The sequence below is a fragment of the Saccopteryx bilineata genome, chromosome X (genome assembly GCF_036850765.1).
Source record: "Saccopteryx bilineata isolate mSacBil1 chromosome X, mSacBil1_pri_phased_curated, whole genome shotgun sequence".
Lineage (NCBI taxonomy): Eukaryota > Metazoa > Chordata > Mammalia > Chiroptera > Emballonuridae > Saccopteryx > Saccopteryx bilineata.
In genome coordinates this window covers 109,591,782-109,618,887 of record NC_089502.1, presented here as the reverse complement: position 1 = coordinate 109,618,887, position 27,106 = coordinate 109,591,782, and the positions used below count along the sequence as shown (strand labels likewise).

General features: G+C 49.3%; 1 protein-coding gene across 4 annotated transcripts; it reads left to right on the top strand.

The window, feature by feature from the left end:
• The first annotated feature begins 486 nt into the window (after positions 1 to 486).
• DUSP9 (dual specificity phosphatase 9) lies at positions 487 to 9,023 on the top strand. 4 transcript variants are annotated; one of them, XM_066249217.1, is made up of 4 exons: positions 487 to 692; positions 6,341 to 6,748; positions 7,904 to 8,353; positions 8,654 to 9,023. In XM_066249217.1, exons 2-4 carry the CDS (start codon positions 6,370 to 6,372, stop codon positions 8,977 to 8,979), a joined length of 1,155 nt encoding a protein of 384 aa, XP_066105314.1. In that variant the 5' UTR covers positions 487 to 692; positions 6,341 to 6,369; the 3' UTR covers positions 8,980 to 9,023. The 4 variants fall into 4 exon arrangements, with proteins under 4 accessions (XP_066105314.1, XP_066105311.1, XP_066105313.1 ...); XM_066249214.1 differs by having other exon boundaries at positions 6,335 to 6,748; XM_066249216.1 differs by having other exon boundaries at positions 487 to 702; positions 6,335 to 6,748.
• The last annotated feature ends 18,083 nt before the right edge of the window (positions 9,024 to 27,106 follow it).

The following is a 27,106-nucleotide window of genomic DNA, read 5'->3' as shown; positions in this document are numbered from 1 at the left end:
TTAGGAGAAGACAGCGCAGGAGCACCCAGAGGATAGGGACACTTGCAGTGCTGTCAGCTGGACCTTAAGCCCTCTCTGCTATGGTGGCAAGAGGTGGCCCTGGAGCCCAAGCTGTGCCCAGTCCTCGACTGGCCCCTTTGCTTCTATTGTGGAAAGCAAGGGTACCAGCGGAGACCCTTTGGTGCAACCCTCCCCCAGCCCAGGCCCGGCATAGGTCACAGCCCTTTACCCCATTCCTACTCCCCATGCGCGGGGCCCCCACACAGCAGGGCTTAGGGGACCCGGGGCTGCAGTGGGTATCCAGACAGGGGCCGCGGCGGGCGGAGCAGGCAAAGGCTTGCGGGGGGGGGGGGGGGGAGGAAGGCGGAAGGGGGTGGGGGAGGTGGCGGGAGACGGCGGGCAGGCCTCGGCCCCTCCCCGCTCTCTTCCTGCGCGCCGCCAGCGACAGTGCCCCTCCTGGGCAGGGGGCGGAGAAGACGGCGACTGGAGGGGAGGAGGCGGCGGCGGAGGCGGGATTTGGAGTTTCCCTCCGCAGCGGCGGCGGCGGCGGCCCCTCGGCTCCAGGCGAGGCCGCCGCCCGAGGCTCCGGTGACGCTCCGCGGCAGTGGCGGTGGCGCTTCCCGCCGCCCGGGCTTCGGAAACTTCCCGGCCGCCACGCGCGGAGCCGGCACAGGAAGCCAAGCGGAACAGAGGTGAGCAGAGGTGAGCGGAGCACGCGGCGCCAGGCCACCCACCCCACCCTACCCCCACCCAGCCTGGCCGCCCTCCGACGTGCGCTCCTCCACCCTGCACCCCCAAAAGTCTTGCCAACGTACACCCTACGGGGCTGACGCACGCGCCCCTGCGAGACCCGCTTGGTCCTGCCACCGCACACCCCCCGCATCCTGCCCGTGCACCTCCCGTGTCCTCCGCCACGCACACCCCCTGTCACTTACGCGGGCGCACAAACCTTGCGCCGCGCATCCAGGTCCTTGCAGTGCAAAAACGTTAGCCTTTAACCTACTACCCACCACTGTCCCTAAATCAGGCCAGTATCCATCCCAGACCCTGCCACGCCTCAATACACACCCAGGCACACACATTCCCAACACAACCTTGTACTCTCTGCACTAATATAGCTCCCCTCACCATGGCCCCATCATCTCCCCATCTCCGATTCCCCATATGTTCATCATAGCCACCTTACCCACATTCCCAACCCAGACACACTGAAATCCCCCCCCCCCCCCGAGCGAAGCACCCACACTAACCCACACCCCAGTGGCCAACACTCCCCATTTCCCGCAGCCAGGCCCACTCTCCAGCACGCACTCTCAGGCACCCCAGGATGCATGCACACCTGATGGATTCTCACTCTCCAGCACCTTGCCCCTCCCCTATCACGAATAGTCCCCTAACAGCCCCCAGCACATCCCTGTGTCCCTCCCACTACCACCCTCAACACCTGGCACGCATACTAGAGGCTGCAGTATTTGGTGACATCCCTGCCAGGCGACTCTGGTTTGCCTTGGGCAGTGGATTGCCATTCTGAGGCCCCCCTTGAGTCTCCCCAGCGACTGTCTGGCCTCTTCCCTAAGAGATAAAGACGGCACTTAGGGTACCAGGCACCTTACTTAGATATCCGGGCGCCGGTGGGGGGCGGGGAGAAGGAAAAGAGAGACTGGCACTGAAATGGAGGCAGCGCACGTAGTAGGTCGGTTCCACAAGGACAGGAATTCATGCAATATGTGTGCCTGTCTGCGTTTGTGTTGGGGAGAGAAATGTGTGTGCACGTGTGCTTATGCGTTGTGGAGTGGGGGGGAAGTAGTGTTCAACCCGCTGAGAGTGCAAGAGCAACACCCTCCTGGGCTCCCTCGTGCAACAATTGGTTTCATTCATTCATGCCTTCTTTGTTGACGAGCATTTCTTCTGTGAGCGCCGGCTGGTGCCAGGCCCTGCATTGGGGGCTGGGGCCAGCTTGGGGCCGGAAACACACCCGATCCTGCCTTGAAGGAATTCCCAGTTCCACGAGGAGACTGACTAGGAGAAAGCCGTCCCCAGCGAAAAGTGGATTTGGAGGAAAACACACTGGATTTGGCCGGAACGCTGTCGCTGGGAGTTGTGTTCCTGGCCATGTGACCGGGCCGCAACAGCCGAAATCCTGCCATTCTGCCAGGCGGGAACCGTGCATTTCGGAACGGGGGGATGGAGAGGGAGGCAGGGCGCCGCTCTCCGGAGGCTCTGGGGACCAGAGGGCGCACGCGGCGCGCACGGGGCCTAAAGGCTGAAACCTCTCCGCGGCCTCCAAGGGGCAGTGGGCCGGCGCAGCGGAGGCCACTGGCGCCCGGCGAGTGCTGGGGCCGCGGGCAAAGCGCCCACCCTGCGGAGAGCGCGCGGCCTTGCTCCGCCCGCCGGAGAGGGCCCGGGGAGGCCCAGGCGCGCAGCACGCCGGGGGAGCAGGCACGGGGCGGTGTGGGCGCCCCAGCAAACGCTGCCAGGTCCCGAGTGTGGGCGGCCCAGGGAGGGTCGGGGGAAGGGGGCTTGGCTGCGCTCAACCCTGCAGTGCGGAGGTGGCAACAGTTTCCAGTTTGTCCTGCTGCTGGCGCAGTGGGCACTGCTGGCGCCGGGCACAGAGCACTTGCTTTCCCGATTGGAGGGCTTGCCAGCAGGATTGGGAGCAAGGTGCAAGGGAGCCACTCTTCAGGCTTTGGGAGACAAAGGCCCAGGCACAATCCCACCCTGGGGAGATTTCTTGGAACCTAGCTTCCTTTCCCTTCACCATTGCAGAAGTTGCCTCCTTTCCCATCATCTTCTCAGCCAGGTTTCCATCATCTCCTCCAGGAAGCTTTTGCCAGAAAGCATGCCTGGGCATTTCAGGAGCTCCTATCTCTCTCAGGATTGAAGACCCTCTCTCCAACCACACTGAGATCCTATGACAGCGTGGGTGGGAGCATGTGTCTCTCCACCTCCTTGTCAGAAGGACCTTGCCAACCCCACTGCTTACAACACAGAGCCAAGCCAGGCACCCTAGGCTGACACATTGCAGAACTGCTTGGTGCCTTCAACCCCTTGCCACTCCAGGATCCCAGCCACAGGCATAGTGGACATGGAGGGAGCCCCCAACCTTGGGGCCTACAGCCAAGTGGCAGCCTACCTCTGCCTCTTGGAGCAAGGATGGAGGGATAAGAGACACTAGAAAACAGAGTCTCTGCCCAAGAACACATGGGACAGGGGAGATAGGTCCTGCTCTGACGCCCCCAAGCCCAGCCTCCCAAACTGGTTCTTGGACATTGCAGCCTCAGATAACTGAGGTCTGGAGAGCAGAGAAAGGAGATCACGAGCTGTCCCGGCAGATGGACAAAGGCTGCCTGGAGGAGGGCACCTTGGGGGGGGGGCAGGGGTGTTGGGATTGCTGAAGATCTAGCAGAATCTGGACAGGATGCAGAGAACAGAGGGAACCGCACCCAGCTGCTTGAGGCCCCTGGATGCTGGCGGTGGAGCTCGTCCCAGAGGCCAGGGACGAGCTATGGGCTATGGCCAGAGTTTAGACCCAGACTGGTGGCCTACTGGGCCAGGGAGGGAGGGGGGGAAGGGTGCCTGGAGACCCCTCTGAGGCAGTCTTGCTCTCTCTAGCATTACCTCCTGAGTTTTCTCATCTTACTCTAGTCTGAGAAGAGTCTTCAGAGGCTGCACTAGACTTAACTAGCTTAAAATTTGGCTTTCCAGTGGCTTTGAGCCCTTCATTCCTTAGTTACAAGGCTCCTGGTGCCTGTCCTGTGTGCATAGCTGTGCCTTCTTTTACTTAGTTCCTTAGGGTAGCTTGCCCGAAGCGGCCCGAGGGTGTAAATTTCTCCTTAGCTTTGGATGCATATTACCAAATTAATTTCCAAAAGGACCAATAGAGAATTCCTCCAGCAACCAGCAATATAGCAGCAGGCTGGTTTCACAATAGCCTTGCCAGCACTGGGTATTTTTTTCATTTTGAAAATATTTTACTAACGTAATAGGTGGGAAATGTTACTTTGTTTTCTATTGTTGTTACCTTGGTTTTTAGATTTGTTTTCCTTCTAGGCTGAGGTGGAACCTTCCCCTCTTACCCAGTTGAGTTTCCTCCTCCATGTAGCCTTTTCTGGTTCCTTGCCCATTTATCTATTGGAATCTTAATTTTTTGATTAATTTGTGTGGGCTTTACTGTATCTGTTGTACATTTTCCTTTAACTGTGCTATTTGGTTTGGGTGGGTTTCTTTTAAAGATTTTATTTATTTATTTTAGAGAGTGGGAGAAATGGGGTGGGGGGGCATCAACTTGTAGTAGTTGTTTCTCATATGTGCCTTGACTGGGCAAGCCTGGGGTTTCGAACCAAACCGGTGATCTCAGCATTCCAGGTTGACATTTTATCCACTGCACCACCACAGGTCAGGTGCTTTAGATGGGTTTCAAACAAAGAAGGGACTTGGAATCAGACTTTTCCGAAAACTTCCCCACCTCGTTTCATTGTCTTGGCTCTTATCACTACGGGTATTATCTTGTTGGTCCCCTGTTAATTACAGACCTGTCCTACTAGCTTCCCGGGGACCCTGTGTGCCTTGCCTATTCATCGTCCTGTGTCCATGGAAGGTATGGAGGCCACTAGTCCTTGCTGAATAAATGTTCTGGTGCAGGGCAAGGCAGAGAGTGGTTGAGGCAGATAGAGCTGGAGGCAGGGAGAGAGCTTTGGAAGTTGTGAGAGTGACCTGGTCAAGAGCTGGTGAATGCCACCCCTTGGCCAGCGCAGAGACAGAAAGGAGAGTACAGCTATGAGTGAGACTTAAGTAAAAACTTCTTGGCTCTTGACTAGGCAGGAGGCAGGGGGAGACACTGGGGTAAGTCCCAGGATCAGTAACGTGGTAAGAGCAGAGTGCCCCAGCTTGGGGCTGGGAGCTCAGAGCTCCTGGGTGTCTTTGGCCAGACCTGTGCGCATGAAGCCAGTGGGGGTGCCCAGAAGCTGCCCTCTGCCTGCCTAGCCCTCCAGCCAACCTTGGGCAGAGTTCTGGGCTGAAAAGCAGCAATGAGTTTCTGGTGCTGTTTCTTCCTCCCCTTCATGATTTCAGTGACATCCCACTGTAGCCCAAGGTGGTGGCTATGATGAGCCCACTATCTAGATGGGGCTACTAGAGTCCAGTCATGAGACATGTTGGTCCAGGGTCACCAGTGAGTAGGGCTGGAGGCAGCCTCTGGGGCAGGGGCACTGGGCTCTTGTCCCCACCCCTCCCCCTGCCTCCAGGGGCCAGACTGAGACTGGCGCCAGCTAGGGGAGCTGTGGCTGGTCCCCTGCTGGGCCCCTGACCTGACCTTGGCCTCTGCCCCCGCCCTGTCCCGCTTGGATGGAAGCCCCAGCCCAGCGTGCCATTTGCGGGGGGCCCACCCGACTGCTTTCCCTGACACTCGTTGGCTCGCTGGACCCCTGAGCCCGCCCCGTTGCCCCGCCCCTCTAAACGGTAACTCGTCGTCCAAAGGCAGCCGCTTCCAAGGTGGAAGCCAGGTCCTTCTGCCAGGAAGCAGCCAGCGCGCGGGCGGCGCAGGACTTTGCTTCCACGTGCGCGCCTGCTCGGCAGCACAGCCCTCTTCCTAGTGGCTGGACCCCGGGACACCCTGTCCGGGGACCGAGCCCTGCGTCCCGCGGTGACCGTGGCCGAGACATCAGCGCAAAGCCACCCACCGCTGGATCACGCCTCAGGTCTCTCTCCTTTTCTTGTCCTGGGTGGGGGGCTTCAGGGGTACCAGAGCCGGGTCAGCGCCGAGAGGGCTCGCCAAAGCCCATCACCTCCGCTCCACCTCGATTCTCTTAGCCCACCTGGCCATGGGGAAGATCTCGGATTTGAACCCTTCACACACGCACACACCCCCAAAGTCGGGAGGAAACTCGAACTTGGGGAGTGATTTCGGGCAGACTAAATGAGAAATGCAGAAAGAAGGTGTGAAGGAGGAAGGTGGTTTTGGCTTTGGAACGCTCCAGGAGAGGCTGGGAAGAACCCATGGCTCTGAAAGGGGCCGTTGGATGCCCAGCCTTCCTCTCCTGGGGGATTTCTCGCACTTTTTTTTCCCGGGGCGGTGAGCAACGAACGGGCACCCAGATGACTGTCTGGGGTGTTTTTCTTGGGGCGTACGGAGCGCCTTCTGTGTGTCTTCACTGTTGGGGAGGGGGGCGCGGCGCGAGAAGAGAATCGGGCGGTAATGGAGTGTCCCTGCGGGACCCTGGGCGCCTGCCTTCAGGACACGGGTTTGGCTTCACATCTTGACCCCTGGGCCTGCGCCCTGTTGCGGCCGGGCGTGGAGGACGCGGGCTCACGACGTGTGCCTTCCCTTTCTCCGCAGCTCCAGTGGCCGGACGTGCCAGGAGCCGCGAACCCATGGAGGGTCTGGGCCGCTCGTGCCTGTGGTTGCGCCGGGAGCTTTCGCCCCCGCAGCCGCGGCTGCTGCTCCTGGACTGCCGCAGCCGCGAGCTGTACGAGTCGGCGCGCATCGGCGGGGCGCTGAGCGTGGCCCTGCCGGCGCTGCTGCTGCGCCGCCTTCGGCGGGGGAGCCTGTCGGTGCGCGCACTCCTGCCGGGGCCGCCGCTGCAGCCACCCCCGCCGGCCCCAGTGCTCCTGTACGACCAGGGTGGGAGCCGACACTGGCGCGGGGAGGCCGAGGCCGAGGCCGAGCCCGAGGAGTGGGAGCCGGAGTCGGTGTTGGGCACCCTGCTCCAGAAGCTGCGAGAGGAAGGCTACTTGGCTTACTATCTCCAGGGTAGGTGCGCGCGGTGGCACGGTGGGCACTGGCCTGGGGCGGGGGATCCCAGCCCGGGAGGCAGGGCCTCACATTCCGAAGGGATTCCCAATTCATTTGACCTTGAGCAAGCCCCGCTTTTTTGCCAAAAGTAGAGGTGAGATACCCTACCCTGAGCACGACCTTGGGCAAATCCTTCACCCTTGGGAGCCTCAATTTATGAATCTGGAAAATAGGGAGAATCAGGCTGACCTGACCTGGTTCACAGAATGCTCAAGAATGGGGTGCCACGTGTGGGCTCCCAGCCTTCCTGAGATAGTAATACCACCTCCTCTGGCTGCTCAGCCATGGGCAACGGAGGCAGGGCACACAGGAGGACAAATTCTGCTCTGCAAAGGCTCTAGAAGGAAGGAGAGGGAGAGAGAGAAGCAGTGAAGGCAGGAAGAAGCCTGAGGAAGCAGAGATCCCCCCAGTAATGGCAGGGCTGGAGGAGGCAGGCTGATACACACACACACACACACACACACACACTCCAGTGGTCCAGGGTAGAGACACAGTTCCCATGGACCTGCAGAGCCAGTTGTCCCTACCTCCCCATCAAAGAGGGTCATTGGGCTTGTGTTCCCTTGTTCCATTCTGAATGCACAGGGATATAGAAATATACAAAGTGTTGGATTTCCAGGAGGTCCCCAGCCCAGGGAAATAGAAATTAATCTGTAGACCAAGGAAATGCTTGCTTTTGGGGACTTTGGAACATTCCAGGTGGAATGTCACACTCTCTCCCGGGCTCCCCTCCACTTGGGGTCCTATATCATCTCTGAAGAGAGGACAGAAATGGCTATGACCCTGGCCCCTGCCCTCAGGGTGATCCTGGTTGAGCTGAATAGAGAGACAGCCAAGCAGAGAATACAGAGACAGCCAAGCAGAGGGAGGGGGTGGGGGGGAGAGCGCAATACCTCATGCAGGGGGCTGTGGGAAGAAGCAGAGCTGGGAACCCCTCCAGGGCGCCAGTGGGAGAGACCCATAGTGCACCACATGGTGACACAATATAGTTTAGAGACCTCTGCAAACCCCCTCAGGTGTCTGGGCTGTCTAGGGTTGGTTCCCTATCTCCAGCCAGGGGCAATTGTCTGCCCAGGAGTCCAGATCAGCAGAACCTGCCCTTTCTTCTCCCAGGTGGTTTCAGCAGATTCCAGGCTGAGTGCCCTCACCTGTGTGAGACCAGCCTCAACAGCCATGGAGGACCAAGCACGGCCATGGTGCCCAGCCCAGTCGTGGGGCTGGGCGGCCTGTGCCTGGGCTCTGAGTGCTCCGATGCAGAATCTGAGCCTGACCGAGACTCCATGAGCTGTGGTCTGGATTCGGAGGGTGTCACCCCACCTCCTGCGGGGCTGCTGCCATCTTTCCCCGTGCAGATCCTGCCCAACCTCTACCTGGGCTGTGCCCGAGACTCAGCCAACGTGGAGAGCTTGGCCAAGCTCGGCATACGCTACATCCTTAATGTCACCCCTAACCTCCCTAACCTCTTTGAGAAGAATGGCGACTTTCACTACAAGCAGATCCCCATCTCAGACCACTGGAGCCAGAACTTGTCCCAGTTCTTTCCAGAGGCCATTGCATTCATTGGTGAGTCCACCCTGACTTCCCCTTTCTTCCTCCTTCCCCCAGGTTTGGCTCCTGGCCTCTTCCATTTCTTCCCCCTCTCCCTCGTGAAGGCTTCTCTGGTCTTAGCTGCCATCCCCCGAGTCCAAAGTCAGGATAACAGTTTTGGGGGTTGGGCAGTGTTGGGGTCAGGAGTCCACAGGCCCCCGCAGGGTTCCCATGCAGACCTGGCCAGGTTGGAAGGTGCGGTGCGGGGGCTGCTAGGACCCTTCTGGAAGGTCACTGGCCTACAGCTCTTGCTGGCCCCCACCCTGCCCTTCTTAGATGAGGCCTTGTCCCAGAACTGCGGAGTGCTTGTCCACTGCCTGGCAGGCGTCAGCCGCTCTGTCACCGTCACTGTGGCCTACCTCATGCAGAAGCTCCACCTCTCTCTCAATGATGCCTACGACCTGGTCAAGCGGAAGAAGTCTAACATCTCGCCCAACTTCAATTTCATGGGGCAGCTGCTGGACTTCGAGCGCAGTCTGCGGCTGGAGGAGAGGCGTGCCAGAGAGCGGGGCAGTGGGGGCCAGGAGTCTGCCGCCTCTGACCCGCCCTCCTTCTTCACTACCCCCACCAGCGATGGGGTCTTTGAGCTGGACCCCACATAGGGGCCTGCCCCACTCCCCAATGGGTGCTCCTGACCACCCATGATCCCGGGGAAAGAAGGGGGAGGGAGGGAGGGAGGGAGGGAGGGAGGGAGGGAGGGAGGGAGGGAGGGAGGGAGGGAGGGGACTCAGTTGTAAGCTGATGGGGGAGGGGGGAGAGGGAGGGGGTGGGGGGAGAGCGCAATACCTCATGCAGGGGGCTGTGGGAAGAAGCAGAGCTGGGAACCCCTCCAGGGCGCCAGTGGGAGAGACCTGCCCTGCCCACTTGAAACATCCTCGGGAACCCTATTAAATGTGCCTACGGGCCGGCCAGACCCACAGGCCTGGCCCTCGCTGCTTTGGGGCAGAACCATGCTCCAGAAACTGCCTCTTCTGCGACTGTTACTTTTTTCTTTGGTGGGAGTTCCCATTCAAAAGGGACCATTCCAGGTGGCTGCCTGTGCCCAGGCCCAGGCCTGTGTGCTCTGCCAGCTCAGTTGGGCCCTGGCCTTCCCTGTGGGTTCCCCCTTCAGGAAAGGTGTGTGCCTGTTCCAGCCACCTCATTTGCCACAGGGACCTGCTCCCAGTCCCGTCCCTGTCCCCAAATGGCTGCCTGTGGGGAGGGTTCACCACTACCACCAGTGCAATCACCTCCCTGCTCCCCTGCCACGGGCTCCCTAGGGGGGGTGCGCTCAGAGGTGCACTGGCCACCCGGTGTCCATGGGGACAGCGCCTCTCTGGGTGGCTTCTAGCTGGGCAGTGCCATTGGGGTGAGTGCTGGCCTGAGAGCTGTTGGGAAGGTTCCCAACCGCACGTCTGGCGCCCTATTTATCCACTTGACATTTGAAAAGATGCTTGTTTCCCCTCTTTTCCAGATGTCTTGATGGGATCACTGAGGCTCTTTGTGATGGGGTGGTCACACTGCCGCCGGAGGAGATGGGGGTCTCACAGCAAGAGCTGGGGGTTGGGAAGGGAAAGAAGAAGGCCTGAATTTTGATGCTGCGGGTCTCACACAGCCACACACACAGACAGACACGGTCATTCATTGCAGCACGCACCCCTCATGGGCGGTGGGCGGTGGGCGGGGCACTTACACATGGGCCCTAGCCTGCTTACGCACTGGGCCAGTGACCATCTCGCCCTTGGGAACCCACCCCACGGTTGCTTTCTTGAATTGTTCCTGAATAAATGGTTTATGTAAGACACTGAACTGGGGGAAGCTGCTTCCTGAACACCTTGGAGGGTTTGCGGGAAGGTGGGGAGGGAGGGAGGGCTAGGAAGGGGAAGATGGACTAGGCTGGTCGGGGACTCCAGCACCACCCGCTGCCATGTCATTTCCCATCTGGTGCCTACACTGCCTGTCCGCTCAACCTCTGGCCCGGCCCCCCATTCCCTCATGACCCACTGAGTCCCTCTCTGCCACACACAGCTAATGACTAGGATGAAGCAGTGGCTCAAAGAGGTCTATCACTTGGAGCCAACGTCCCAGAGGAGAAGGGAAGACACTAAACAACAGACCCCATGAAGCAGTAAACAACACCAGGCGTCTGGAGTGGCAGAGAGATCAGGGGGGCAGGAACCCATACAGTTTGGCAGCTATACCCCAAGACTTGACCTGGAGTCGGACCCAAGCCTCAGTATGAGGTGATGGGAGCCACAGAAGGACCTGAGCTGGGGGTGGGGGGGGGGAGACAAAAGCAGATTTACATGCCCAGCACGTGTCCCTCGGGCTAACAAAGTACAGAATTTGAGTGCAAAAGGCCCAGGCTGGAGGCAAGGAGAGCCTGCAGATGCCACTAAGCCACCTGAAGTGACATGAGGCTTGCTCCTCCCTGGCCTCCCAGCCTCAGCTCGGAACACCTCCAGTGCCCTCTGCACACCATAGCCAGGGTGGTCTTTCTAAAGTCAGAATTCTCAACCTCGGAGACATGGCAGGAAGTAGAAGGAAGCTGGAGGGTGGGTGAGGGCAAGTGCGGTATGAGAACAGAGCAGCGACTTTATGAACAATGTAGACAGCATGTCTAGGGAATCTCCCGGGTCCAGAACCCCTAAAACATAGGGTGAAGTCCAAAAACATGTTGGAATGAATGGCTGAGCTGGTATGAAAATAAAAGAAAGCCTTCAAGGTCAGAAACTATGAGGATACTTGTGTCAAGAGGGGTGAGCAAGCTCCGGTCTAGCACCTGTCCACAAGGAATCTACAGTCAGGAGCCAGGGCCCAGAGCCACCCCCTCCTCCTTGGACACCTTTCTGTGGCTTTCCAGACACAATCCATGGGTCCCCCTATAAAGCCTGTACTCTTGAAAGGCAATGCTCTTGACAGGTGTGGTTGGCAGAATACTGGCCCCCAAAGATGGCCGTATTTTAATTCTGGGACCCTGTGAATATAGTACCTTTCATGGAAAAAAGGATTTCACAGATGTGATTAAGTCAAAGATCTTGAGATGGAGAGACTGTCCTAGATTATCTGAGTGGGCCCTAAATACCATCACGTGTATCTTCCTAAAGGAAAAAGGGAGGCAGGAGAATGAGAGAAGGTGTAATGGTGGAAACATGGGTCAGAGCCAGAGAAACTGCTGGTTTTGAAGATGAATGAAGGCACCACAAGCCAAGGAATGTGGGCGACCTCTAGAAGCTGGACAAAGTACCTCAAAAACTGCAGCCCTGCTGACACCTCAATTTTAACCATTTTGAATTTCCGTAACTATAAGATAATACATTTGCGTTGTCTTAAGCCACGAAGTTTGTGATAATTTGATACAGCAGCAACAGAAAATTAACACAATTGGTGACCTAGAAAAAAATACCCCACCAAAAGAGGTGAGGATGTTTGTATAGCCTGACCTTGAGTCTGGGTGGAAGTGAAAGAAAAAAGGAAAATGTTGACCCTGAGAATTTATAGCCACAAGCTGAAATTTTAGTTTACAGTGGTCTAAAGCACAGGATAGTGGATGCGCCAGAATTTCTTTCTCACAGGGACTTAGGGAGAGCAATCCGGTTGGGGGACAACTACATTTATCTCGAAGCTGCATCTGATTAGCTTGCACACAGATTTTACTTAGACTGTGACAGTCCAATAAAAATAGAAACATTTAAAAATACATTTTTTAAAAGTTCTAAATGAAGTGGTCCAGAGGGAGTATTGCCCAAGAGTGCCTGGCATAAGCAAGTACAAATCCTCTGTGTAGGGATGTACTTTAAATACAGGGCTCAAACAATTCCTACAGAAAAAAATTAAATACATAACGAAAAAAAAAATCATGAAATGTACAAGGAAACAAGCCACCATGCATGACAGAAACATATAAATGTAAGTATAAATCCTGCAAAAATAGCAGATTTTGAAATTATATGACACAAATATAAAGTAAGTATGATTAATATATTTAGGGAAACAAAACAAAATAGCAAAAGCATAACAACAGAACAAGAGACTATAAAATGACCTTGTACTCTTAAAAGATGACCAAATAAAATTTCTAGAAATTAAAAATATAATAATTAAGCTCTGGCCGGATGGCTCGGTTGGTTACAGCATCGTCCGGAAGCACAGAGGTCGCCAGTTCAGTCCCCAGTCAGGACACATACAGGAGCAGATCAATGTTCCAATTTCTCTCTCTCCCCTCTTTCTCTCTCTCTAAAATCAATAAAATCAACATTAAAAAATAATAATTAAAGTTAGAAATTCAAAATATGGGTTAAACAACATGTTAAACATAGATGAACAGAGAAATTAGTAAACTGGAAGATGGATTTAAAGAAATTTTTCAGAATGCAGAACAGAGATAGAATGAAATCACAAAAATATTTAGTTGAATTTCTAGAAGAAAAAGTTAAAGAAAATAGAGACTCTGCAATAGTAAAAAAGACAATGGCTGAGAATTTTCCAAAACTGATAAATGCTAAGTATCCCCCAGTGTCCATTTTCCCCTTCTTCCTTTTAGAAATAAAATCCCAAGAAATTAATAGTGCACCTGGCTCCCCAGCTAAAAACTTTATTTCACATCCCCCTTATGGCTGATTTTGGCCATGTTCTTACCTGTTGTTTACTTTTTTCCATTAGAGCACCTACCATATTAATCATATTTTTTGTTTGCTTTCTTGTTTGTTTGTTTGTTTAGCAAGAGGTGGACAGACAGAAAGGGAGAGAGATGAGAGGCATCAACTTGTAGTTGCGGCATCTTAGTTGTTCATTGATTGTTTCTCATACATGCCTTGATCGGAGGGTTCCAGCCAAGCCAGTGACCTTGGGCTTCAAGTCAGCAACTATGGGGTCATGTTTATGATCCCATGTTCAAGCCAGCGACCCCACACTCAAGCCAGAGACCTCGGGGTTTCGAATCTAGATCCTCAGCATCCCAGGCTGATGCTCTATCCACTGTGCCACTGCCTAGTCAGGCTTAATCATAGTATTTTTAATTGCTGATATAATAATTCCAGTATTCCTGCCATATCTGAGTCTGTTGTTGATGCTTGCTCTGTCTCTTCAAACTGCTTTTTTGTTTGTCTTTTTCTTTCCTTTTTTCTTTCTTTCTTTCTTTCTTTTCTTTTATTTTCTTTATTTTTTATTTTTATTTTCTTTGCCTTCAGTATGCCTTGTACTCTTTTGTTGAAAGCCAGACATGATGAGCTGGATAAAAAGGCCTGTGCTAAATAGGTCTTTCGTAATGTGGTGGTGACGTATGACAGGAGAGGAAGCATTGTATAGACCTATGATTAGATCTCAGTCTTTCAGTGAGCTTGTGACTCTGTACTATGAACTTCACAATGCTTCTCGGTTTCTGTCTCCTCCTAAGGAGGGATAAGATGACTAGAGGGGGCTAGAGGAGGGTATTTCCTTTTTCCTAGATCTGTCAGACTCTGATAAAACCTCAGTAGGTCAGGCTCTGAGATAACAGTTTGTCTTGAGGGTGGGCCTTGTTAAGAAGAACAGTGTTCTGATGTGTTTCAAAATATCTACTTTCCCCCTCTCCCTGCCAGAATCATTAGAAGATTTTTCTCCAATCTTTGCTGTGAGAAACTGGTAGGGCTCCTGGAGGTAAAACTCACAAAAGTGTGAAAGCCGCCCTAAGACTGCCCACCTCCTGGAGTTTTTAACTCTCAGACTTGTCCACTACCAGCCTCGATCAACTCATCAATTACAGTTCAGGTTTTCCTGCCCCAGCACTGTTCTCAGTTGTGGCTTTTTGCTCTGAAAAACTGTGATTCTCAGCCTGACCTGTGGTGGCGCAGTGGATAAAGCGTCGACCTAGAAATGCTGAGGTCGCCGGTTCGAAACCCTGGGCTTGCCTGGTCAAGGTACATAGGAGAGTTGATGCTTCCAGCTCATCCCCACCTTCTCTCTCTGTCTCTCTCTCCTCTCTCCCTCTTCCTTTCTCTCTCCTCTCTAAAATGAATAAATAAAATTAAATTAAATTTAAAAAAAAACTGTGATTCTCTGATTTGCCTCTCTGTTTCTCCAGCTTGGGGGCAGCAATTTGCCCTGTGACCTCAAATTTCTGATGGATCTAAGAAGAGTTGCTGATTTTTCAGGGTTTTTTTTTTTCAGCTTTTTACTTGTCATTACCATGAAATAATGACTTCCAAGCTCCTTAGATGCCAGACCAAAAACAGGAACTCCCCTGGTTCGGTTCTGATTGGCTGATCTTTATCATTATGGGTTACATTTTTATGCTTGTACCTCACTCAGAAAGTCTGGGAGGTGGAGTTCACCAATATGTTTCCCTTCTTTCAAACACCACAGGGTCTTCACTGACTGTTGTCCACCATCTAAAAACAGTTGATTCATATATTTTGCCAAGTTTTCCAGTTGTGTACGATGAGAAAATGATTCTGGATGCTGGTATTCCCTCATATTCGTATCAGTATTGAATAACTTTAAAGTTTCATACGATAAATGTACATCCTAAACTTTCTAAATTAATGCCTAAAAGAATATAGAGTGTACTACTCCCAAACTAGTAGATAAAAAATATCAAATAATGAGAAAAAATTCTCAATAAAAAAAAGTCAAAAGAAGAAAAAGAAGAAATGGAAAGGCTGGAATAAGTGGAAAGTATAAGATTTTAGAAATTAAACCAAATATCATTAAGCAAAATAAATAGACTAAATTCTCCAGTTAAAAGACAGGAATTTTTTAAAAATCCAGATATAGGCCCTGACTGGTAAGCTCTGTTGGTTAAGAGTGTTGTCCTTAAATGACAAGCTTGCAGATTTGATCTCCAGTCAGGGCACATACAGGAACAGCTCGATGTTCTTGTCTTTCTCTTTCCCAGCCTCTCTCTCAAAACAAAACAAACCAAAACAAAAAACAGATTGAAGTGGCAAGATTTTTCAGCTATGGCCAAGGGAGTATTAACAGAAACAGCCTTTATGATCTGGAAATAAACCAAAAGTATTTAATAAACTAAGAAGCTGCCCTTTCGGGATTTGTGTCATTCTGGCCTAGGGCTACTCCCATTCTTCTTAGCTTGATTGGCATGGAGATTCTGCCCAAGCAAGGCAGCCCATACGAATCAGCAGCTTCTCTGCCTAGGCTTGAAGGGGGCTAACTCAATTTGAAGTTTTAGGCAATACCCACACCCAGAAGCATTATCAATGGAAGTGACATTTCAGAAACATACCAGCAGGGAAAGAACAAAAGTGTGATTAGGGCAAATCTATTCCTGGCTAACCAGAAAATGGAGAGGTCCCAAGCTATTCACACTCTCCTGGATTACCCTGAGGCTATGCACATGTATATAGTAGATTCAAAAAGGCCCAGTGGAAAGCAAACCCAGACCAGACTTTAAAATAGCTTAAACAAAAACATGGGTTGGGATGTCAGAGTAATGGCAGCGTAAGAAACACTCCTAATCTCTCCCCTTGAAATTTCAACAGATTGAACAACTATAACGCAGCAAAGGAACTTCAGCTGGGCTCGCAAGCGTGCCTGAGAGATCCACGCACTGAGTGAACTAAAGGTGGGATGGGGTGTAAAGGGAGGTGGAAGATAAAACGCAATCACAGTAGGCTTTGGAAAGGAGAGGAGAGGAGAGGAGAGGAGAGGAGAGGAGAGGAGAGGAGAGGAGAGGAGAGGAGAGGAGAGGAGAGGAGAGGAGAGGAGAGGAGAGGAGAGGAGAGGAGAGGAGAGGAGACAAACCTGGAGTGACTGGGTTTTTTCTCTTTGCTGAACTACAGGAAGGAAGGAAACTCAGGCTCTCTGGATTTGTCTGAGGGGTACAGAGAGGGAAACTCAGAGTGACTGTGTCTTCTTCTGCCAGGAGTGGTGACATAGAGGGGCAGAGGGGGAGATAAACCAAAGCGGCCAAAGCATGGGGTCACAGCCAATGTTCCCATGGTTTGCCTATGGCCCACACTTGGCAGAGACAGTGAAAGCTAAAGTGCAGCTTCCCAGCCTCCCAGATCTCACCTCCCTCAACTTGCAGTTGGAGAGTGGCAGAGACAAACCCCCCAGCTAAGGCTCCAGAGCCACTGTCTCCCTTGAAGAACAGAGGTGCTCCATGTTTGGTCCCCAGGTCTGTTGAGACATGGAAAGGGGTGCCCAGAAGCCTGAGATTGCCATTGTCAGAGCCATAAAGCCAGAAAGCTGAAGCAGTAAAGCCAAAGCCATGAGGCCAAAGCCTAAAGCCCTCACAACACGCCCCACCCACCAACACAACTGCAGCACCGCCTACATCATTGCGACAGCAACATCTCAGCGAGGACAGCCCAGGGACTTCACAGAGCTAAATGTTGTAATACAGCGACACCTACTAGAAAAAAATGAAATGTATTTTTCCTTTCTTCTCCCCTTTTTTTCTTTTTTTCCTTCTTATTTTTTTCTTATTCATTTTTGAATTTCACTTTTTTCTAGTTTTCTATTTTATTCTTATTTTTTTATGTTTTGTTTTTTATTTTTTTCTTTGCCTTTGATCTTTTTTCTTGTGGTTTTCCTCTTTGTCATAATTTTCTAAACTTTTATATTTTTTATTCTATATTTTTTTAATTTCCAATTTTTTTAGTTGTTTTTTTGTTAGGGTTTCTTAACAATACCACTCTCAAATGCCATCAAGGAAGAAGAACTCAAATATCATGGCTACACAAAACAGATGCATTTCAGAAAGAAAATGAAAAAAATCCAGAAAAAAATCTCAACCACATGTAAGTCTTAGAGTTAAATGACAGAGAATACAAAATTGAAGTTCTGAAAATATTTAACGAAATGTGAGAAGAAACCAATAGGCAACTTAATGAGCTCAGAAAATAAATTAATTAACAAAACAAATACCTCAATAAGGAAACTGAAACTTTAACAACAGAGATGAAGGACTCAATTCATGAATTGACGACTGAGGTAGCAAGTTTAGCTAATAGAATAAACCAGATAGAGGAAAGAATCAGTGAAATTGAAGACAAACAATTAGAGATGTTACAGAGAGAAGAGGAGAGAGACAGCTGAATTTAAAAAAAACCAGAGAGCTCTACAAACATTGTCTGACTTCATCAGAAAGAGCAATATAAGAATAATGGGTATGCCCTGGCCGGTTGGCTCAGTGGTAGAGCATCGGCCTGGCGTGCAGGAGTCCCAGGTTCGATTCCCGGCCAGGGCACACAGAAGAAGCGCCCATCTGCTTCTCCACCCCTACCCCTCTCCTTCCTCTCTGTCTCTCTCTTCCCTTCCCACAGCCAAGGCTCCACTGGAGCAAAATTTGCCCGGGCGCTGAGGATGGCTCTATGGTCTCTGCCTCAGGTGCTAGAATGGCTCTGATTGCGGCAGAGTGACGCCCCAAGATGGGCAGAGCATCGCCCTCTGGTGGGCATGCCGCATGGATCCCGGTCAGGCGCATGCAAGAGTCTGTCTGACTGCCTCCTCGTTTCCAGCTTTGGAAAAATAAAATAAATAAGTAAATAAAAAGAATAATGCGTATATCAGAAGAAGAGAGGGAGAAGGAAATGGAGAACCTATTCAAACAAATAATAGATGAGAATTTCCCAAGCCTATGGAAAGAGTTAGAGCCTCAAATCCAAGAAGCAAAAAGAACACTGAGTTACTACAACCCAAACAGACCTACTCCAAGGCACATCATAATAAACTTGTCAAGAATCAATGACAAAGAGAGAATCCTTAAGGTAGCTAGAGAAAAGAAAAACATAGATATAAAGGAAAGCCTATTAGGTTATCATCAGACTTATCAACAGAAACTCTACAAGCCAGAAAAGAATAGACTCAAACATTCAAAGTACTGATATAGAAGAATTACCAGCCAAGAATTATACTATATCCATGAAAGTTACCCTTCAAATATGAAGAAGAAATAAAAACTTTTACAGATATACAGAAGCTGAGGGAATTTATCATTAGAAAATACCTACTGTAGGAAATACTCAAGGGGGTTAATTGACCAGAAACAAAGAACAAAACAAATCAAAACTACAAGTAAAAGCTCCAACAAGGTCACAATAAAAACAAGGAGAATCTGTGACAACAATATAAAAGGGGAGAGGATAAAGATTGCAGTAGCAAAGGAGGATGGAGTACAGAAGCATTCATATGACAAAAGACTCTTGTACGTATGAACATTTTTTTCTTAACCTAATGGTAACCACACATGAAAAAGCCACTACTGAAACACACAGCTTTAAAAAGAAGAAACAGGGGAAAGAAATATGGACTACCACCAAACAAAAACAAAAAAGAGAAGAACCAAACAAGGCACAGAGCTACCAGAAAACAAAACATAAAATGGCTACAGGAAGTCCTCAAGTATCAATAATTACCCTAAATGCAAATGGACTGAACTTACCAATAAAGAGGCACAGAATAGCAGATTGGATCAAAAAGCAAAACCCAACCATATGCTGTCTTCAAGAGACACATCTAGCCTGACCAGGTGGTGGTGCAGTGGATAGAGTGTCAGACTGGGATGCGGAGGACCCAGGTTCAAAACCCCGAGGTCACCGGCTTGAGCATGGGCTTACCAGCTTGAATGCGGGGTCTCTGGCTTGAGCGTGGGATCATAGACATGAACTGGCTTGAGCCCGAGGTCGTTCGCTTGAGGGAGGCTATGGTTGTCTCAGTGGTAGAGTGTCAGCCTGGTGTGTGGAAGTCCTGGGTTCAATTCCCAGTCAGAGCACACAAGTGACCATCTGCTTCTCCACCCCCTCCCTCTCCCCTTCTCTTTCTCTCTTTCTCTTCCCCTCCTGCAGCCAGTGGTTCGACTGGTTCAAGCACATCAGTCCCAGGTGCTGAGGATGGCTCCATGGAGCCTCCACCTCAGGAGCTAAAAATAGCTCGTGCTTCCCAGATAGGCAGAGCATCGGCCCAGACAGGGGTCGCAGGTGGATCCTGGTCGGAGCGCATGCAGGAGTCTGTCTCTCTATCTCCCCTCTTTTCACTTGAAAAAGGAAAAAAAATAAAAGTAAGAATATCAGACATGTCCGAAGTTTTATGAGAAACATCTATCAGATCCAAGAAATGCAATGAACCACAAGTAAGGCAAACACCAAAGAGCTAGTTGTAGACACTTTCTGGTGATACTGCTGAAAGCCAAAGACATACAGTTTTGAAAACAATAGGAAAAAATGGCCCATGCAGAAGGGGACCACAATAAATTTAACAGTTAACTTCTCAACAATGGAGGCCTGCCTGACCAGGTGGTGGTGCAGTGGAAGAGTGTCCCCCTGGGAGGCTGAGGACCCAGGTTTGAAACCTCAAGGTTGCCGGCTTGAGCATGGGCTCACTGGCTTGAGCATGGGATGATAGACATGACCCATGATCGCTAGCTTGAGCCCAAGGTCGCTGGCTTGAGCAAGGGGTCACTTGTTCAGCTGCAGCCCCCTGGTCAAAGCACGTATGAGAAAGTAATCAATGAACAACTAAGGTGCTGCAACTACGAGTTAAAGAGAGAGCTTCTCATCTCTCTCTTTTCCTGTCTGTCCCTTTTTGTCTCTGTCTCTCTCTCTCCCTCTCTCTCTCAAATAAATAAATAAAGGACGCCAAAAGACAGGAGAATGACATAATCAAAGAACTGAAAGGGAAAAAATACTATTAATAAAATATTCTGTATCTAAAACTATCCTTTAAAATTTTTAAGGCTTAAAGAAGACATTCCCAAATAAACAACAACTGAGAAAACTTGTTGCTAGTATGCTTCTTTGCAAGAAATACTAAACGAAGTACATCAGGCTAACAACAGTTGGGTTCAGAGTCCAGAGTGCTAGCCATTACACCATGGGACCTACGACAACAGTTCGTACTTGAATTCACAGAAGAAATGAAAAGCACTAAAAAAAATCTCAATATGTGGGTCAATTTAAAAGTCTCCCCTGCCTGATCAGGCAGTGGTGCAGTGGATAGAGTGTTGGATTGGGACGCAGAGGACCCAGGTTTGAAACACAAGGTCACTGGCTTGAGCAAGGGGTCACTAGCTCAGGCTGTAGCACCTAGGTCAAGGCACATATGAGAAAGCAATCACTGAACAACTAAGGTGCAGCAACAAAGAATTGATACTTCTCATCTTTCTCCCTTCCTGTCTGTCTGTCCCTCTCTCTGTCTCTCTCTGCTCTCTGTCTCTCTCGTGAAAAAAAAATAGTATCCCCTAATATCTTTTCCTCATTTCTTCTCTTAACCTGAAAGTAAAAGGACAGAAAAAAATATACCATATAAACAGTAACCATAATAGAGCTGGAGTGATTATATTAATATCAGATAAAATAAACTCTAAGGTAAAAGTTATTACCAGAGAAAAAAGAAACATTTCATCATGATGAAAGTGTCAATTCGTTAAGAAAACATAACAAGCCTGACCAGGCGGTGGCGCAGTGGATAGAGCGTCGGACTGGGATGCGGAGGACCCAGATTCGAGACCCCGAGGTTGCCAGCTTGAGTGCGGGCTCATCTGGTTTGAGCAAAAGCTCACCAGCTTGGACCCAAGGTCACTGGCTCGAGCAAGGGGTCACTCGCTCTGCTGTAGCCCCACGGTCAAGGCACATATGAGAAAGTAATCAATGAGCAACTAAGGTGTCACAACGAAAAACTGATGATTGCTGCTTCTCATCTCTCTCTGTTCCTGTCTGTCTGTCCCTATCTATCCCTCTCTCTGTCTCTAAAATAATAATAATAATAATAATAATAAAAATAAAAACATAACAATTGTGAGCATACACACATCTAACAACACAGCTCCAAAATACATAGAGCAAAAACTGACAGAATTGAAAAGAGAGACAATTCAACTACAGTTGAGGTTTCAATATTCCACTTTCTTTTTTTTTCTTTTTTTAAATTTATTTAGATTTTATTTAGATTTTAGAGAAAAAAGAAGGGAGAGAGAGAAAGAAAGAAACATCGATCTGCTCCTGTTTGTGCCCTGACCGGTGATTGAACTCACAACCTTTGCATATCTGAGGATGACACTTTAACCCCTTGAGTTGTATAAATGTTCATGTACGTTCTCATGCCTCCTGACCATCCAGAGTATGATCGATTTATTTATTTATTTAATTAATAATTTTATTTTTTTAATGGGGTGACATCAATAAATCAGGATACATATATTCAAAGATAACAAGTCCAGGTTATCTTGTCGTTCAATTATGTTGCATACCCATCACCCAAAGTCAGATTGTCCTCTGTCACCTTCTATCTTGTTTTCTTTGTGCCCCTCCCCCTCCCCCTTTCCCTCTCCCATTCCCCACTCCCCCCCGTAACCACCACACTTTTATCAATGTCTCTTAGTTTCACTTTTATTCCCACCTACGTATGGAATAATGCAGTTCCTGGTTTTTTCTGATTTACTTATTTCGCTTCGTATCATGTTATCAAGATCCCACCATTTTGCTGTAAATGTTCCGATGTCATCATTTCTTATGGCTGAGTAGTATTCCATAGTGTATATGTGCCACATCTTCTTTATCCAGTCATCTATTGACGGGCTTTTTGGTTGTTTCCATGTCCTGGCCACTGTGAACAATGCTGCAATAAACATGGGGCTGCATGTGTCTTTACTGATCGATTTATTTTTAAAATGTGTAAGGCAACAATTAAAAAAGGTAAATGTATGTTCTTCTTGTTTCCATAAATTAGTTATCAAACAAACATGATTGTAAGCTAATAAAACTGTAACTGTAACTAATTCCATTTTTTTGAAAAAAAAACTTACTACTCAAAGGGTCAAGCAACTGAGCTATCTGGCCAGGGCAAAATACAGCACTTTCAATAATGATAAAACTAGAAAGAAAAGCAGCAACAACATAGAAAATATGAACAACACTAACAAATTTGACATAACTGGAATCTATAAAACACTCCACTCAACAAATGCAAAATATTCTTTTCAAATACACATGGAACATCCTCCAAGATAGAACATAACCTAGGTCATAAAACAAATCTCAATACATCTGAAAGGATTGATATAATACAAAATCTGTTCTTTGACCACAACAGAATTAAATTAGAAAATTTTTAAAAAGAAAGAAAAACTCTAGGAAATTCCAAAATATTTGGAAATTGAACATGAAACTCCTAAATAACACAGAGGTCAAAGAAAAAAATCACAAGGGAAATTAGAAGATACTTGAAACAGAATGAAATAAAAACACAACATATTGAAATTGTGGGATGCAGCTAAAGCAATATTTAGAAAGAAAGAAATGTATATAGCTTTAAATGTCTATGATCCCATGCTCAAGTCAGCGACCCTGTGCTCAAGCCGGCGACCTTAGGGGTTTTGAACTTGGGTCCTCTGTGTCCCAGTCCAACGCTCTGTCCACTATATCACCGCCCAGTCAGGCAAGGCTTTCAGAGTTTTCCAACCCAAGGTTGCCACGTGAAAAGTGAACTCCACCTTAATCAGTTCCAACGATCAACATGAAATGTCATTTGCACCCTAGTCTAGGCTGCAGGGAGGGCTACACTTGGGGCTGGTCAGTTAGTGCTGCACGTGTGTCCAGAGTTCCTCAGAATCTCTAGCCTAGGGTGATGAGGACTGGGACTCTGAGTCTGACTTGAGAGCATTCATGTCTGAGCCCCAGCCAGGACAAGAAGGCGCAATCACATGCTCAAGTACATACTGTGGCCATGGACACTCAAGGTGCTGAGATACTGTTGGCCCCAGTCCAGCCTCCCATAGAAGGGCCACATAGTCCCAGCACCACTATTGGCAGGACCCACTGAGTGGCCCATGCACACTCTGCACAGTGCCTGGAACATAGGACATAGCATAAGCACTGGTCATCAGTTAGGGTCACCACTAACCAAAGAAACCCAGCCAGCTGCTCTTAGTGCAAAGAGACCCAAGGAATCTGCTCTTTCCCTAGAGGTAACCACCCAAGCAGACTTGGAAGGTCAGCACAATGCAGTTCAGAGAGGATGAGTGCCAGTGTGCATACACAACAGAAACCCGACTCCCACAGCCCCAGTGAATGGGGTCCCACACCAGGGTCCACATTCAATTCCAGAGCCAGGAAGATGGCCGAGGGTTGTGGTGGGCCTTGTGGTGGGCTGTGCAACATAGGAAGTGGCACCCTGAGTCAGGTGCCACCTTGCACCATCTTAGCACAGCATGTGGCCTCATCACAAACTAGGGAGGACCTGGGCCATGTAACTGTGAGAGAACACATAAGAGGCACCATCAACAGGAGGTGGCACCTCCCTGCAAAAGCCACTTACAGAGTGTCCACGGCAGCATCTTTCACTGAGAGGTCACTTTGCTCCATTATCTGAACAATTTCACTTATAATAAATAAGAGGCATCAGGCCCCAGTTAAATGTCACACGTCCTCAAGAGCTATTTCCAACATTATCTTCTTCCTTATAGGAGGTTCTAAGTTAAGGTGACCCTGGATGCTATCCCTCTCACAGACAGCAAGAAGCTCATCTCAAGTGCAAAGTAACACAAAAGAAATAAAAAATGCTAATAAAATGTAAGAGAAGCGTATAATTCCTCTTTCTGTTTTCAAAATGAGGGATTTTTGCAAACAACCTGTGTTTTTGTTTCCCAAGCACAAAATTCTGTGACAACCTCTCGTGGGCAGGATGACTAAAAGCAGTGGCTGCAGCCTGACCGGGTGGTGGCGCAGTGGATAGAGCGTCAGACTGGGATGCAGAGGACCCAGGTTCGAGACCCTGAGGTTGCCATCTTGAGCGCAGGCTCATCTGGTTTGAGCAAAGCTCACCAGCTTGGATCCAAGGGCGCTGGCTCGAGCAAGGGGTCACTCAGTCTGCTGAAGGCCCATGGTCAAGGCACATATAAGAAAGCAATCAATGAACAACTAAGGTGTTGCAACAAAAAACTAATGATTGATGCTTCTCATCTCTCTCCATTCCTGTCTGTCTGTCCCTGTCTATCCCTCTCTGATTCTCTCTCTGTCTCTGTAAAAATAAATTAATTAATTAATTTAAAAAAAAAAAAGCACAGTGGCTGCATTTACAGGACAAACTGTTACCTGCAATGAGACCAAATGACAGAAGTGTCTGGACTCCCCTCTGCACGAGGCTCCTGAGGAAACCTCGACAAAAACAGTAACTCTAAACCAGCCCGTGACATCAGGTGAGATGTGATGAGAACACATCTCCTCCTGTGCTCAGGAGATGACAGAATGTGGTTCCTATAAAAACCCACCGTATCGGCCCTGGCCGGTTGACTCAGCGGTAGAGCATCGGCCTGGTGTGCGGGGAACCTGGGCACATAGGAGAAGCGCCCATTTGCTTCTCCACCCCCCCTCCTTCCTCTCTGTCTCTCTCTTCCCCTCCTGCAGCCAAGGCTCCATTGGAGCAAAGATGGACCGGGCGCTGGGGATGGCTCCTTGGCCTCTGCCCCAGGCGTTAGAGTGGCTCTGGACGCGGCAGAGCAACGCCCTAAGGGGCAGAGCATCGCCCCCTGGTGGGCAGAACATCGCCCCCTGGTGGGCAGAGCGTCCCGCCACTGGTGGGCATGCCGGGTGGATCCCGGTCAGGCGCATGCGGGAGTCTGTCTGACTGTCTCTCCCCGTTTCCAGCTTCAGAAAAATACAAAAAAAAAAAAAACCCACCGTCTCAGGGGAGCAGAGGGCCCTTGCCCACTTCCTCAGGTGACAAAGGATCAGGTGGTGAGAGCCCTTCCTGTCTCGGGGTTCCACAGGAGCGTGTGCAGTGGAAGCCTTTCTATGGGTATCCATATGCTGGAGCTTCAGGTCAGGGACCCACGGAGGGGACTCTTGGGCCCTGAAGGTTGCTCCTGACTTAGGCTGCCCCTTGACTGATTGCAACATTCTTCTGAATAGCTCTTGAAGATTCATTTCCAGGCCAAACACAGGGCACCTACATGTGCTTTCCATGAGCTTTAAATGTCTATACCGGTAAAAAGAAAGGTCTCAAATCAGTAGCCTAATGATCCACTTTAATAAACTACAAAAAGAAAAGGAAACTAAATCCAAAGCCAAAGGAGGTCAGATTAGTACAGAAATGAATGAAATAGAAAATAGGAAAACAATAGAGAACATCAATTAAAAAAAAAATGGTTCTTTGATTTACCTAGAATGATCAAGAAAAAAGGCAAACAAGATTAAGAATAAGGCCCTGGCCAGTTAGCTCAGTCAGTTAGAGCATCATCCCCAGTCGGGTTCCATCCCCAGTCAGGGCACATACGGAAGCAACCAATGAACGCACAACTAAGTGGAACAATAAATGAATGCCTCTCTTTCTCTCTCTCTCTCTCCCTTTCTCTCTGTCTCTCTAAAATCAATCAATAAATAATAAAATAAAATAAAAAGATTAAGAACGAAAAGGGGAGCATCAGTCCAGCATGCAAAAGTCCCGAGGTTTGATCCCCAGTCAGGGCACACATGAAAAGCAACCATCTGCTTCTCTCCCACTCCCTCTCCCTTTCTCTCCCTTTTCCCCTCTGGCAGCCAGTGCCTCTACTGGTTCAAGCGTCAGCCCTGGACACTGAGGATAGCTTGGTTGATTCAAGCACCAGCCCCAGACAGGGGGTTGCCAGGCGGGTCCTGGTCGGGGCACATGTGAGAGTCTGTCTCTCTATCTCCCCTCCTCTCACTTAAAAAAAAAGAATGGAAAGGGATACATAACTACTGACCTACAGAAACTTAAGGGATTATAAGGCAGTTTTGAACAACGTCATGCCAACAAATTAGACAATTCAGATGAAATAGACAAATTCCTCGAAAGACACAAATGGCCAAAACTGACTTTAAAATAGAAAATTTGAATAGACCTATAACAAGCAAATAAACTGAATTAGGGATTGGAAATCTTACCACAAAGAAAACCCAAGCCCAGAAGTCTTCACTGGTGGATTTTACCAAATAACACAACTGAAAACATTTGTCCACACAAAAACTTGAACAGAAATGATCATAGCAGCATGATTCACAATTGCCAAAAGGTGAAAAGAACCCACATGTCCATCAATGGATGCATAGATAGACAAAACGTGGTCTTTCCATACAATGGCACATCATTTGGCTATAAAATGGAATGAAGTATTGGCACATGCTATAATATGGATGAAAACATTAGGTAAAGCAGTGATCCCCAACCTTTTTTGGGCCACGGACCGGTTTAATGTCAGAAAATATTTTCACAGACCGGCCTTTAGGGTGGGACGGATAAATGTATCACGTGACCGAGACAAGCATCAAGAGTGAGTCTTAGACAGATGTAACAGAGGGAATCTGGTCATTTTTTAAAAATAAAACATCGTTCAGACTTAAATATAAATAAAACAGAAATAATGTAAGTTATTTATTCTTTCTCTGCGGACCGATACCAAATGGCCCACGGACCGGTACCGGTCCGCGGCCCGGGGGTTGGGGACCACTGATGTAAAGTATAAGAAACCAGACACAAAGGGCCACATAGTGTATGATTCCATTTATGTGCAACATCAAAATAAGCAAACCCACCGAGACAGAAAGTAGATTAGTGATTGCCAGAGGCTGGGGGCGGGGCGGGGCAATGTGGAGTGACCACTAATTGGGTCCAGGGGTTACCTTTGGAGTGAGGAAAACATTCTGTAATTATATTGTGGTGATAACTGCATAACTTTGGAGATATACTAAAAAACAATAAATTATACTTTGTAAAGGGTGAATTATAACTCAATAAAAAAAATGTTTTAAGTTTGAAAGGGAAAGGATTAAACAATATATACCAGGCAAATGTCAACCA